The 15,413-nt window shown below is 41.2% G+C and overlaps 1 protein-coding gene across 12 annotated transcripts in view; it reads right to left on the bottom strand.

Annotated features, from left to right (window-relative positions):
• The window catches only part of AIG1 (androgen induced 1), a 243,070-nt gene that overhangs the window by 111,473 nt on the left and 116,184 nt on the right, over positions 1 to 15,413 (bottom strand). The window contains exon 4 of one of the 12 annotated variants that reach the window (XM_034669215.1): positions 1,880 to 2,798. The exons of 9 other annotated variants lie outside the window; for them this stretch is intronic. In XM_034669215.1, the coding sequence (XP_034525106.1) occupies positions 2,730 to 2,798 (69 nt within the window). In that variant the 3' untranslated portion in view covers positions 1,880 to 2,729. 2 more of the 12 variants (XM_019796213.2, XM_034669213.1) reach the window with 2 other exon arrangements.

Here is a 15,413-nt window from a genome sequence, read left to right as displayed (position 1 = left end):
GGGAACAGGATTAAGGCAGAAATTTCTGTAAACATTTTTTAAAAAGTTGAATTAGTCTTTCCTCCCTCATGGAAAACTAAAGCTGAAAATTGGGGACCTATACCGATTTGGTGTAGTTTGCTAGAAAATTGGTGTAGTTAACCAAAGTGAACTCTGGAGACGGGGGTCAGAAAGTAGCAGAGGTTTAGGAAAACGACAAAAGAAATGATTTGCACGATGTTGAGACTGAACAAGGACGCCCAATTTTTGGAACCACTACCTTTGATAGTGGGAACAGCTCGGGTGTTCTATTTAGACTTGAGTTCTGGTGGAGAAGGGGGGCCGCTTGGATACTTTAGAACAGTAGAAGCAGGTTTAGAAGAAGATGGAAATCTGCAAAGGTATGTAAAGACATATGTCAAACACCTGCTTCAGGGACAAGAAGGTGGGCAGGAGAGTTAGGTCAAATGGAGGCAAATTTCCTAGTTGGAAAAGAATAGTAACAATGGGGAGCATATGATCCTTTTTTCCTACTTTGGACCATCGAAGCACTACTGCCACAAAGAATGAGGTAATTTAAAGTGTTTCCTGGATTAGCTGACAATAGTTAACGGACAAGTTGTCCTCTTTTGGTAAGTTAATGCTGGCAGCTAAAGCAAGGGAACAGGAGCATTTTCACAAGGTCACAAATCTTCAGAGCTCAAGGTACTCTCAGAAGAAGGCTAACAGCTTTCTCTTCAAAGGAGAGTGAAGGTGTTCCAAAAAATCCTACAGCTACAAAAAATTAAAAAGAAAAACCAACTCAAATGAAGACAGTTCTAGCAGTACTTCTTCATTCTCTATAGACTTTCATTCAAATTGCTGAAGAAAAGTAAGTAAACTCAGAAATGAGAACACACAATTAGTAAACACACGAATGAGGAAACGTTCACACTAAAATCACAATGAGATGCTGGACTTTCTCTGAGTGCATGAGTGCTGACAAGGGTACAGTGAGGCCGGTGACCTCATGCACTGCAGGAGAGCAGTGTAAATTGATACAGCCCATCCAGAAAGAAAGCAATTTGGCAACACATCCTGAGCTATAAACATGGTCATACCACATGACCAGTAAACCCACTTGTGAGAATCCATCTTAAATAAAAATATGTGAAAAGCTATATCCGTAAAGATGTTTGTTGGAATCCCGTTTAAAATATTACAAAGTTAGAATGGGCAAGGAATTTCAATTCAATTCAGCAAATGGTAATTGAATACCTACCAGTAGCTGGGTATAACAGGAGAGTTTCTTCCCTCAATAATTCATAGTCACAACTTAATGCCTGTACTCTTTTCAATATTATGCAACTATTGGAAAGGAGGTTATAGAGACACTAAGAGATTAAAATGTGTGCAATATATTAAATTTAAAAAGCTGTGCACAAACATTACATTTACCATAATGTTGAGAGGAAAAAAGCATATGAAAAAGCCCTGAAGGAAATAAACCGAAATGGTAACAATGATGGAATCATGGCTCACGTTTTATCTTTATTTTTCTGAAATGTTGGTTATATTATCTTTAAAATAAGGAACAATGATAAAGAGGAGAAGAGAAACAGAGAAAAATAAAGCAGTGATTGAATAAAGATGAAGATTAATGAGGAAAGTACCAAGTACACTTAAGAATTTTTATTTATTTAAAAATTGCTTTTAGTTGTGTATCTTTAGTAATTGACTAGGACTAAGGACTTGCTAATTTTATAAACTTATTTTATTTTATTTTTTAAAGATTTTATTTATTTATTCGACAGAGACAGCCAGCGAAAGAGGGAACACAAGCAGGGGGAGTGGGAGAGGAAGAAGCGGGCTTCCAGCGGAGGAGCCTGATGTGGGGCTCGATCCCAGGACTCTGGGATCACGCCCTGAGCCGAAGGCAGATGCTTAATGACTGCGCCACCCAGGTGCCCCTATAAACTATTTTATTTTAGTAGAAAAATTATGAGGGTGCTAAACCAGAGATTTATTGAACCTCACTCCTGGAGACCTTCAGAATCTCACATAAGTAAGTTACTCCGAAGCAGGAGTTTAGGAGATGCTGCTACCTAAAAATGATAGGATACAATTCACTCCAAAGTTTTGGGGTTGAAGAACAGATAAGATTCTGGTGTCCTAACCAAGACAGGAAAAATGGCTTTTCCTGGCAAGGAACTTCCTGCAGGTAACAGAGCAGCAGCATCTCTTCAGCAAGGAGGCAAAGCCATGGCCAAGGGCAAGGGAGGTCCATGGAGGCAGGAATTTCCAGAATTCTGAGTTCCCCAAATTAACTGCTCCAATTCCCTGCTCTTTCCAGGACACCTGAAGACACTGTGCATTCAACTAACATTGTGTTTTAAAATCCCACAGGATTGGGGCACCTGGGTGGCTCAGTTGGTTAAGCATCCAACTCTTGATTTCGGCTCAGATCATGATCTCAGGATCGTGAAATCAAGCCTCACCTCGGGCTCCGAGATGGAAGCCTGCTTAAGAGTCTCTCCTCTTTCTTCCCCTCCTCCCCTGCTCTCGGTCTAAAAACAAACAAACAAAAATCCCACAGGATTAAACTTTGCAAGATTTAATTTTTTTTACTAAAATAGCTGTGCTTCGAGGCCACAGAAAAGAGTTCTTTTATATGACCATTGAAAATTCTTCGATTTTTCTTGTACCTTGAACCAGGCATGTGTGGTTTTGAGCTCCTCATTCTATTTCTCACCTTAGGGGCCTTGACTCTCTCATATCTTTTCCCTTCTCCTTGGTGGTGGTAATCCAAAACCTTGCCCTCCTTCCATGAGCAGTTGATGCTAGATGAACACAGATGCATTTAATTAAGTCATTCACCACTGGGTGCCATGAGCTGTTAGAATCACATTCTGGATATTAAATAGGACTTTCACTCTACCTAAAATAGGTTAGAGAATCAATTCCTGAGTTCTTCATATTTCCCCGAAAGTCTGTTTCTTGAAACCCACTCCCAGGATCAATTTCCATATCAACCATAGTTCTTGATTGCAGGCAATAGAAACTGATCTGATCATAATAAATCCAGCAACTCCCCCCCACACACACAATTTTTGGAAGGGGGCACCAGGGGCTCATAGAATAAATGAAATCTGAAGGATCAGACTCATAAAATACCAGGAACAAGAGCTCTAGAAGTGTTGGTTGTGAAAACCAAGCAAGATCTCACTAACAAACTGGTTCAAGTTCTACGTTAGGAAGAAATGAAAAGTAATGAAAAGTATAAAAACATCTTATTTATATGTGTGTAGTATGTGTAATGAAAAAATCCACTGACCTAATTGTGCTTTTACCACTCACTAGTTGTGTAACCCTGCATTATATATCTGAGCCTTAGTAACACCCTCTGTAAAATGAAGAACCAGGTTAGAGCCTGGTTAAACTATGACTTCCTTCTAGCTTTCATGATCCTTGAGTTTATGCCAACATCAGGGACCTGCCTGAGACCCCTTCTGTCCTGCGCCCAGGCACCTCGGAGGACACCGCTAGGGAAGCACAGACCACTTCTGTTAAAACTCCACAGAATCCTTCTCAATACAGAGCTCCAGATAGCTACTATCCATCAGCTGGACTTTGCAGAGAATGAGAAATCAATTTGCCATTCCTGCCTGTACTGTATTGTTCTGCTTTCACAGGATGAGCCGAACCAGAAAAGCCAAGATATCCTAAGAGCATCAGGCAAAGTCTTTGCTGAAAAGAATCTTCAAGACCAGCTCATGCCCTGCTGCTAAACATCAGTTCAGCTTGTAAAATCTCCCTGGTAACACAGTACAATAAGGCATCATCCGGTCCGCCTGGAAGTTTTATCATATAATTCAAACACATTTTGGGAGCTCTCAGCGTGGCGTTCTTCATTCAGTCCTCACAGGCCTTGTTTTTTGTCCTCCATTCTCCTTGTCCACACACCTGACGACTGTCCCATTTATATTCTGCTGGAATCCTCCAAACTGAACATAATAGAACTGAGGGAAACCGAGAAAAGCCCGGGAGCTGATTCACTTGGTCTTCATAATCAAAAGAGTCTGGGAAACAGAAATGTCAGAACTTTGTAAAATTCAATCAGGATAAAATAAGGGAGAAACAGTCTACTGAAAGAAAAAAATGTTCAAAAATGAAACAGGAGCCTTGATAATTTCTCTCTTCCAAATCAGAAGGTTCATCTCACCAAACAAGCTGCATTCATTAGGGTTAGATTTGGCCACGAATAACACAAAGACTCGACGTCTCGGTGCCTTGGCGCAGGGATCAACAAGTGGCAGCCTGTGGACCCCATCCAGCCCACCGCCTACTTTTGTATATTGAACTTGGATTTTAACACAGTCACTCGAGTGCACATGTGTCGTCTGTGGCTGCCTCTGCAATGGAACAGCAGAGCTGAGCATTTGCCAGAGATGATAAAGCCTACAGAACCTAAAAGGTTAATTAGCGGGCTCTTTGCTACAAAAGTTCGTGACTTGTTTGTTCGTAACTTGTAAGTTTGTAAGTTGTTAACTGCTGCCTTAGGGTGTCAATGTAGCCCCCTCACGTAAATAAGCCCAGAGGCCAGCGGCCCAGGAGTTAATAGTGTCATCAGAGAAGGGACTCCTGTCTCTCTGCTTTGACATCCTCACACACAGCTCTGCTCATCAACACCACCGCAGGGCCCAGAATGGCTACTCAGACACTCGTTACCATTGCTAAGACGCAGGTTAGAAGAAAGAGGAAAAAGAGGAAAAGCAGAAGGGTAAAGAAGGGGACCTTTCTGACGAGCCCTGATTAAGTAGCCTTCCTAAAGTCCCACAAAACACTTCCATTTACATTGTATTTGGCAGAACTTAACCATTTGCCCTATCTAGCTGCAAAGGAGACTGGGAAATAAAGATTAAAAAAAAATTTTTGGTGGCCCTGTGCCCGGCTAAAAATAAGTCCATTATTTTGGAGAAAAGAGAGTACGCTGAGTTAGCAGGTAGCAGTCTTGGCTACAAAACACTACTTAGTGAGATCATGCGTAGCCGATTTACAGGTAACTGATACCTTGTTCCACTTTGGGGAGGAAGTTTTTGAAGAATGAAGAATTTGTATTCTGGCATTATAAATAGTACTACTTTTGTCTTACGTTTAATCACTTGTTATGTACAGTAGTCAATTAATGCCAGTGACTGTCTTAGTCCATCCTGGCTCCTTTAAAAAAAAAAAAAGGTTTATTTATTTATTCCAGGGGGCAGGGGCAGTGGGAGAGACTCTCCAAGCAGACTCCCCACTGAGCATGGATGCTGAGGCTGGGCTCCATCTCATGACCCATGAGATCACGACCTGAGATGAAACCAAGTCAGATGCTTAACTGACTGAGCCACCCAGGCACTCCCATTTGGGTTTCTGTAATAAAAATATCAAAACTATCATGCACTGGGAGGCTTAAACAACGGACACTTACTTCTCACAGTTCTAGAGTCTGGAAGTCCAAGACCAAGGTGCCAACAGATTTACGTGTCTGTTGAGGACCCAGTTTCTGGTTCATAGCTAGGCTTTTTCTCACGGGGCCTCATGTGGTAGAAAGAGAGAGAGCTCTCTGGGGTCTCTTTTATAAGGGCACTAATCCCATTCATGGGGGATCCACTCTCATAACCTTATCACATCCCCCAAATGTTTCACCTCTTATATCATAGGCTTTTGGGTTAGGATTTCAATATAGGAATTTGGGGGGAACGCACATCAGTCCATCACAGTGACTGATGCATTCACTCATACAAGACCGACTGAGGACCTACACTGTTCCGGGCACAGCGGGAAGCAAAGACAAAGTGCAATGACCCCTAGGCCCTGCTGTCAAGGAGTCTGAGTCAACAAGGGAGAGAGGCAGCCCACAGACAATGGCCTTCCAGGGAAAGAAGTTTCCTGGCGAAGTACACACTAGCACATATGGAATACACACAAGAAGGTCTTAAAACTTGCACTGAACGCTGAGGAGCTAGCTGGAGGTACTTTGCAGGGTGAAGAACTGGGAGCAAGGGCATTCCAATATGAGGGAGTAGCGTGTGCAAAGACATGAAGAGAAGAGAGAGTGGCCCATATAGCCTGGCTGAGGACACACAGGGTATGCCAGGGGGCACAAGAGATCATCCAGAGAGGTGGGCACAGATCATCCCCAGAACAGAAGGGACCTTTGCACAAAAGGCATGGAGTTTCCCCTGGACAGTGAAGAGGAGGCACTGAGGGGTACCACTTAGGAGAGGGGCATGATCAATCTGTGTTTCATAAAGATTATTCTGGTCATGGTGAGAACAGATTGGGGTAGAGTGGGAGGTAGGAAGACAGCAGGAGTCTTCCATTTACCCCTTGTCACATATTTTACAATTATGTTTAAGTTAAAGTACGATCTTGTATTGTTGTAAGAGATCCATTCACCCAATGGCTGCTTAAGCAGCAGAATGGATAAAAATCACCTAGATTTCATTTTATCTTCTCGGTCATTCTGTGAAGGCCCATGTTATGCAGGAGGTCCCTGAGGCTCAGAAAGGTGAAGTAGCCTGCCTAACATCTCACAGCTAGTAAGGGGCAGAGTGGGGCTTGCATTAAGGTTTTCTGATCCCAAGTTCAGTGCTCTTTTTAGCTGCATGTGGAGAGCAACAAGCATTCCAGACTCAACCTGTCACCCCTAATCCAGTCCAGGCAGTACTATTTGCATATCTTGGCAATAACATATCTTAGTGGCTTTAAATGTAGGAAAACACGGAGGCATTTCCCTTCAGTCACTTTATGAGGCAAGATATCAAGAGTATTTTATTAGGTTTTGGCAAAGACTCCTAATAGGAAAAATCAACCATGTATTTTATTATTCTTTTGTTCAGTGCTGTGGCAATTATTCAAACACTCACGAAAGATCTATGTTTCTCTATGATTCCAACTTTCTACTTGATTATGGTCCATCTTTCATCATTTATATGGGGAGTAATAAGAATTCTCAAAATAGACTTGTTTAAAGTCTCAAATCAACTAAATTAAGTAATATTTTTATTTTTTAATTGCTCTTACAGATTTTTGTCTTCTCAGAAAGAACTTTCCAGATACCTGCTCTCTTCCCATGACCTCCATGTTCAAGTTAGAAGCTGCCCCTCATTTATTATGCTATCCTATGCTCTGTCGAAACACTTAAAAGCCTGCACTGTGATAGTTTCCTCGTCTTTTTCTCCACTAGACAGTTAGACTCTTGAAGTCAGCAACACGATAGGTATTTATCTTATATCTCCAGGCACACTAACCGGCATTTAATAGCCCACCACAACTGTTTGTAGATTAATTAATAAAATGGACCAATAATATAACCAAAGATACACAATTATATTTAAGATGGGACTGTGATAGAATATTTAACACATTTAAAAAAAATCTACCTCTGTTGTAATTTTACTGCAAAAAAGCAAAAGCTCTAGGAACAGCTTCAGGGTGTAGAATCCAGGGGGGCTATTTAAGGCTCCATTTTGACATTTGTTAAGACTTGGGATCACGATGCTTTTTAAGAAGTTGATCCAGAGATGGCTGCTTCGTGCTTCCATTCCTTCCTCTCCATCACATCCCACGCAAAGCATAGGCTTTACAGAGTAAGTCTGCCTTTCTTGGTTTCAAAGCAGAAAGTCTTTCTGTGTTGCTGAGCTGCTGTCTTCTGAGAACAGATGTATGCTGGGCAGCCAGGCCTTTAAAATTCACTTTAATTTCTATTGTCTGACTGTTCTCCACGCTGGCACCTCACCGTCGGGTGCTTCTAAGTTTTGGTCCGAATGGGAGTTAAACTCAAGGGACCCTCCTGTCTCAGGCGTACCTACTCAAAGCTCTTCCACACTCATATATCTCAACTTTTCTCCTCAAGAGCGCAGCACCATATGGTCCCAGGTTTACATTTTATTTCTCAGTCCTAAGGCCTGAAGAGGGGTCACTATAGAGTAACGAGACATTTTCCCCAGCAGATCAGAAGTCATAATCTGTTGGTACTTTGCTGCAAACTGCCACCTTTCAGAATTGCCTTAGGCCCTGCTCATATCCATGTTCTTGACCAGTCTAGAGCTGTAGATGGTTCTTTCTACCCTGACCTTTCTTTTCTACCTTGTGGGCACAGTGAGACCCAAAACCCAAATCAAACTTCGTGCAGGGCAAAGGGGAGCTGAGGGCTGATCATCTTCCTCCTTCCTTCCTGTACAAACTCCTTCCCCTCCTGAGGCAGCTGGCCTTAGAGGAGTGTGTGTGTGTGTGTGTGTGTGTGTGTGTGTGTGTGTGTGTGTGTGACTTTAAGAAATATAACGGCTGAGCTCCAAAGATTGCAGTGTCACTCAGAAGAAAAGATGGAGACAAGAATGGGTTGGAAGCATTAGGCAAAGTCCTTGGTCTTCAAGGAGAAGGGGAATTTGAATTATTGGTGGCTTACTACTGCTTCTCAACCCAGGCCGATTTTGCTCTCCAGGGTACAGCTAGCAATGTCTGGAGGCATTTTTGACTGTCACACTTTGGGGCAGGGAAGGGTTATTGGTAAGTGAGAGGAGGCCCGCCGTGTTGGTAAACATCTTACAATGCAACCCCTTCCCCACAACAAAGAATTATCTGGCCCAAATATTCAATACTGCTGAGGCTGAGAGATGCTGGGCTAGACAAAGGACATTCAGAGTAGGTGTCACAATATAAGAAAGGAAAAAACGTAGAAATTAACTTATTGTTGGAATAAAACAAAATCATTCAGATGACATCTCATCAACCTCCCCTCAGCTAATGTTTGCATATGAGGCACTTATGCAGACATTTGCACATGTAAATATTCTTTTGCTCTTGGCACAGAATGTAAGGAGGAGACCTGTAACGTGGCTGGCTTCTGCTGCTCCCCGAATTGGGTTAGTCCACCCCGGTATTTATTCACTTTCTCAGAATCCTGTGCTCTGTGTCTCCTTCCTGGCACCAGTCACCATAGATATTTGTGCCATTCTTATCTGTGATATGCCTCTCCTACCAGAGAGTAAGCCTCAAGAGGGACTGGGTCTATTGAACATCGCGTCTATTCCAGGACCCAGCCCAGGGTCTGGTGTATGGAGGGGGGAGAGGGTCAGCTAAGAGAGTGGACGCTGGCGTCAAACTGCCTGAGCTTAAATCAGCACTCCACCACTAACTCACGGTGCAACCTCGGGCGAGTCACTTAACTTTTGCAAAGACTTGGTTTCCTCATCTATAAAAATGGGGATACGTGGCACCTGCCTCATAGGTAGAATTAAATAAGTTAATATGTGCGAAGTGCTTAATGAATATTTGATGGTGAGTGAAGCACCAAAAAGCAAACAAAGATAGGGTGAAACCTCTGCCGGCACACCAGCAATGCAGAAAATGAACAACAAAGGGAAACACATAAAACACCCAGATTTAACTTTGCGGGAGTTTCTAAATGTAATTATTTTTCTTCTTTGTGATGTAACAAATGTGGAAGCCATTTGTTAATATTTACAGGCAAAGCAGTGGAAGCCTTAGCAGGATAGACATTGTCGCCATATTGATTTTACTTCACAACAAACGTTCTACTCAGTTTCTCTGCTAGGTCCAGTTTTCTCACTATATTTATTGTTATAGGTTAATTCCATTTTTTACTGTCTCCTGATAAAAACTGATTTACAGCACTATAGTAAGTCAATCTAAAAAAGGAACTTAGTTTTCTGTGGTTGAACACCACTGGTCTTCTTACTGTATAAAAGTTACTTCTTTCTGCAGTCTTACATTCTTCTGTATTATGGGGTTTTTAAAGCACACAGAGGGTTTAAATCTTAATTGTCCTGTAATTGGTGTTTTCTGAAACTTTACTGTGCTCTTTAGATCCACTCTCTCTGTGGGTCCCTGATCCTTTACTATCCTTCATTGTCTCGTGGTGATTTCCTATGTATATATCTTGCAGAAGCTCCAGAAAGAAGCTTGATTTCTAATCACTCATTCATGCACACAATTATTCACTTTGCACTCAGGAAGCACTTACTGAGCACACATGTATTGCAAACTCTGTTCTCAGCTCCCAGAATGAGGAGTGAACACACAGGCAGGGTCCTGCCCTCCTGGGTGCAAAGGGAGAGCGTAAGAACATAAAGAAGCTAAAGAACAAGGTAATTTCTGACGTGATATGAAGGAGATCAACACACGGTTACAGTGGTTTTCTACGGCCACGACAACAAACTGCCACAAACTTGGTGACTTAAGACAACACAAAACCTTTGTTATAGTTTCTGGAGGTCAGAGGTCTGACATGGCTCTCACTGGGCTACAGTCCTGAGTGCTCTAAAGAAGAATCCATTTTCTTGCCTTTTCCAGCATCTAGAGGAGGCCATATTCCTTGGCTAGTGGTCCTTTCTTCTGTCTTCAGAGTCAGCAATGGCCTGTTGAGTCTCTCTTCCATCTCATCACTCTGACATTGACCCTTCTGCCTCCCTCTTCCACACTTAAACGACCTTGTGATCACACTGGGTCCACATGGATACACCTGGATAATCTCCTTACCTTAAGGCCAGCTTATTCTTGATGTGCATTCCAGCTACAATCTTAACTACGCCCCTCCACTGTGTAACATAACATATTCATACGTTTCAGGAATTAGGGCATGGACTTCTCTGGGAGCCGTCCGTCTGCCTACCACAGTGATGTAAGAGGGACCATAATTTTAGTATCTTGTTCGCTATCTTCATAGAATAGATGTTTAATCAATTCAATACTTAGGAAGTAGATCAGAACTGTAACATTTGCTTCTTGTTAAATTGTCACAGTGAGAGCTGTGCTTCCTTTACTGGAAAATCAGTGAGGGGTCGAGTGGTTTCAGCCAACCTTCCAGGTAAACACAAAGTTATCCCAATGCAGGGAGAGGCTGAGGGCCCATGCCACGTGAAGCTCTGGAGGAAAAGCTCCCTCTGCATTTCACGAGCTTCGCCTCTGGGGCTGGCCCCCCACCAGATCACTAGTGCAAGACCTCGATGGTGATCTTTCCTCCCCTCCTCTTAGCAGCACCTCTGCCACTCTGCCTGTGGCTTGCGGAGGGCTCCACCACCTTGATTTCTGTTGGCTGTGGCAATTTTCCTGAATTATAAAATGGAGGATTTTTTAAGGATCCTAGGATAAGGAAACTGAATTTTAGAATAGCTGGGGGAAATATCAGAAATGGTTGAGAAAGGCTTCTGGTTGGTGAATGTGACGTTAGAGAGTTTTATGGGGTTGCTTTTATGCAGTATGAATATGGTGAGTTTAATTTTTAATTTCTGCAGTGTTGTTCGATTTTATGATGCTGCTAGTTTGCTGGATGCATCTCAAGCCCGTTGTTCTTTCTCCTCACTAAATTACAGCCTTCGCTTCCTCAAGATTCTCCTAAGAATTATGCCTTGACAGTCTAACAAGACCTTGCATCACTGACCCTTTCTGCCCCCCGGATTATATAACACGGTTGGCTACTTATGTGTCACTTTGCTTCTTTTGTTTGTAGCCCATCAATTTCACTCTGGGTTCAAGGCTGTGTTCTCCACGCAGCAGGAAGGGAGGAAGTGGCCCATTGCTCTTATTTTGCTTGCATTTCTGCACAATGGCTACAAAGTTCTGTGGCCAAAGTTGCTGAATTTGATTATCTTAATAAAGGATGTTGCTTGAATATGCTGCAGAAAAATATTAATTTTATTTCCTAGCTAGCTTTTACCTGCACAACAGAACATGGGCCATGTCCACCAGAAAGGTTTGGGAATTAGATTTTCAGAGAAAATGGCTAATGCCAAACCACGTTTGAATACTTGAGAAGGCCAACCCTACCCACATGAAGATAAAAACCCGGCCGCGCATTCCTTAGCATGCTTCTCCAGATGTCAATCTCATCGCACTTTATACGGAGTGAGATCTAATCAGAAATTACCATTCACACAGACATTTTTATTTCTTTGTAGAATGGCCACTGAAATCTCTGACCTATATGGTAAAGCAAACCTGAAATATCCTAAATTAAAGACATGCCTTGACCAACTGAAATTCTAAGAGGGAAAAGTCTGGGCAAAATAAAAATCTTACGTCTATGCTTCACAAAACGAGCTGTGAAAAACTGGAAATTTATTTTGTTTCCTCTCTCTTTTTTCCTTGAACCCACCCTAAGGATTAAATATCAGTACCAGTCTCATTTATTTTATATTGTACTCCCTTTTGGAATTGAGAACAGGGAAGAACCCACCTTCTATGGCTTAGAAGGTGAGCTGTCTGAGCTTTCATTCTGCTATAGAAAGAAGCACAAAGAAAGGGTCACACTTCAGCTCTATGGACAGCTCCATAGTTGATTACACAGTGCTGCTGTTGTTTTTTTTTTTTTCTTTCTTTCTTTTTTTAAATTTAAATTCAATTAACCATCATATAATACATCATTAGTTTCAGATGTAATGTTCAATAATTTATCAGTTGTGTATAACACCTAGTGCTAACACAGATTAGAAGGGGTGTGTGTGTGTGTGTGTGTGTGTGTGTGTGTGTGTGTTGTAATGGTTACAGGAAATCTAAATTGAAACTTTGCTACATGGAGCTATAATGTTCACTTAGATAATTGCTCTTTTTGTAAACATAGTTTCTTACAAAGTCTTAGCTTGCTGCTATGGAAGCAATGACATTAACAGAAATAACAGTGGTGCCACAAATCTTCAGGGATTTTTTTTTTTTAATGGAAAGGAAAATTCTAAAACTAAAAATATACTTTTTATTTGCAACTATGGGAATACAAACACCAGAAAAACACAAGAGGACTGTATAATTGGGACATGGGAGGTATGCTATCTGGCAGTTTTAGGGAAAGGACAGTCATGGGATGGAATCTAAGTCTTAGGTCGTTACAACTTGGTCAAAAGAGAAAAAAAATCTGCATTTACAAAAGAGAATGATACGTGGAAGGGAGAGACAGCTTCCTCAACTTGTTCCTCCACATGCCCTTTGCATTACTTTTATGGGGCAGGGGATGTTCACCCTAAAGTCTCCTAAGTTTGCATTACTTAGGACATCATGAACCTATGTCCCCTGGCATACAGTTTTTAAGCACAGAAAACCACCCACTGCAGACATACTATCCCCTATTTTAACTGCTAATCTTAATTGATATTTATTTATTTTACAGAATCCATGAAAAATAATGTCCAGATCTAAAATTTTTGAAATATAAGAAGAAATACCTTCTTCTTTATCTCAACTGTGAACATCAACACCAGTTAGATTTGAAGGCATATTATTAGGATCAGTGGTCTAGCTCATTTAAATTGGCCTCTGTTAGCACTATTAGCAAAGACCATGACATCGTTTTCTGCATGCTCAAACTTAATGATCTTTTGATTATAGTTGTAAATTATTTATATCCAAATGTTGATTCATAAAACTTGGTTACAAAAAAATTTTCTTTCCATTAAGGAGCACTGTGTTTGTTTTGTTTTTAATATCTTTTGCTTTCTTGTTATAAGGAGAAATCCTGCTTTCCATATTTTAAATCCACTGTAAAGCTACAGTAAGTTTACACTAAAAAAGCAAAAAAACCAAAAACCAAAAAACAAAAAAACTTGCCTGTGTTTCTCTTATCAAATAGGTATTTGATAACAACAATACCCATGGAAATTGAAGAAGAGGAGAAGGGGAGTCATGCCCTCTGGTAGCAGGCTACAGTAGCATCTTCTCTTCCAATGTTGAATATATTCTATCAGGAATGTTTTTATTCCATTTAATTTTACACCAGTTAATTGATTGAGCAAAATATGATTCCAAATTTTTGTAATAGGGAAAATATGATGGTTAAAGACTGAAAACTACCTTGAGAAAGAAAAAAAAAATTAGTTGTTACTTGAAATAGGTCCAGAATGACCCCATGCTAGAGTCACATCAGCACTGCATTGAAGAAAAGTTGCCTGCTCACTATTTACAATGGACGGTGAAGAATTCCATTTTAATTTTTGCAGCCTGAGCTATGTCACACATGGGGCAATGTCAGCTTGCACTGAAGTTTGGATCTGACAACATACTATATAAACACTGGAGCCAGCAGAAACTTAAAAGTAAAAGGAGAGGTTGCAGAAAAACACAGTCAGATATCTGGGTCATTGAAAAGTTTCAATAAATGAATAGATATAGACAATGACTAATGGTTTAGAGGAATGAAATAAGAGAACGATTACAGTGTATTTCCATTGGCAAGTTTATCAAATGTTGATTTCTCATGTACTCTTGCTATCCATAAATTCTCATGGTCGATGCTTTTTTTTTTTCACCCTGGAATCTGTAGTTTATTAAAAACTTTAGTTTGGGGAATTCTTTGCTGCTGGCTGAAAGAACGCATGCATGCCCTGGGGTGTTATAACAGCACATTAATGCAACATTACATTAATCAATGGCACCACAGACATATACTATTTTAAAAAGAAAACAACTGCAAAATCCACATGTGTGTTGTCTGGGCAAGTGAGAGTCTGACTTGGCAAAACGTCACATTCCAAATTCAGCCATCCTGAAATAAATCCAATTTGTACACTTTACATCAACAACAGAATACACTGATTGAGCAAAGTAAGGTATTTATGCATCCATCATTTATCACCGGAATATATAATACGAAAAGAATGGGACATGATGCCAAAGAGAAACATTCCTTTAAAATTAATTAGCAAGCTTCTAAAGATACTTATCAAAAGGATACATACAGCAGACCTGCACTGATCAACCCAACCCAACAGCTCCCTGCATACAACAGGAGCCAAGCCACAAGCACTACAGCTTTGAACACCTGCCAGAATGTCACCCTCATGTGGCTCTGTGTCTTTATCCAGAAGAGGCTTGGAAGAGATTATCTGGATAATTTGTAGAAAGCGGATTTCACGTTTTGCTACTCAAGCCTCGGTGCATGGCTGGTCTGCTCAATCCTTTTAGTGTGGACTGGGAACAAAGCCACAGATGGGCTCATTTTCCAGGGAGACCAATTTACTTGCCCTGTAGCCCTGCAATACACTCGTATACTGCTTCATGGGGTCCATGAAAAGCACTGAAAATATGAGCCAAAAACCTTGCAGTGACTTCAGACTAAAGTCTGTGTGAGGCATGCCTCTGGTGACACCAGTGAAGATACATTATCAGAATGCGGAAACAACCCAGGGGTAAAATATATGGACAGGGGCTGGCTAGCCTCGTTTCCATTACACGAAACTCCCCTTCCACTAGATAGCCTTGGATTACTTGAACTCTCTGAAAATAACTCCTTCCACTTTCTCTTGCTTTCATTTCAAAGTCTGTCTCCCTCTCTGGAACCCTTTCTCTTTGTTCTTATCTCCACGGCAGACATGTTTCTTCACCATTCTCAGGATAATCCTTCACCTTTGCTTTCAACTTGGACTCCCCACACTGTTCAGAGTCTTGTTCCATCGCTTGTTTCT

This window comes from Ailuropoda melanoleuca, chromosome 10 (genome assembly GCF_002007445.2).
Source record: "Ailuropoda melanoleuca isolate Jingjing chromosome 10, ASM200744v2, whole genome shotgun sequence".
In the NCBI taxonomy this organism is placed as follows: domain Eukaryota; kingdom Metazoa; phylum Chordata; class Mammalia; order Carnivora; family Ursidae; genus Ailuropoda; species Ailuropoda melanoleuca.
The sequence above is the reverse complement of the archived record's forward strand: the minus strand, read 5'-3'. Positions and strand labels throughout refer to the sequence as shown.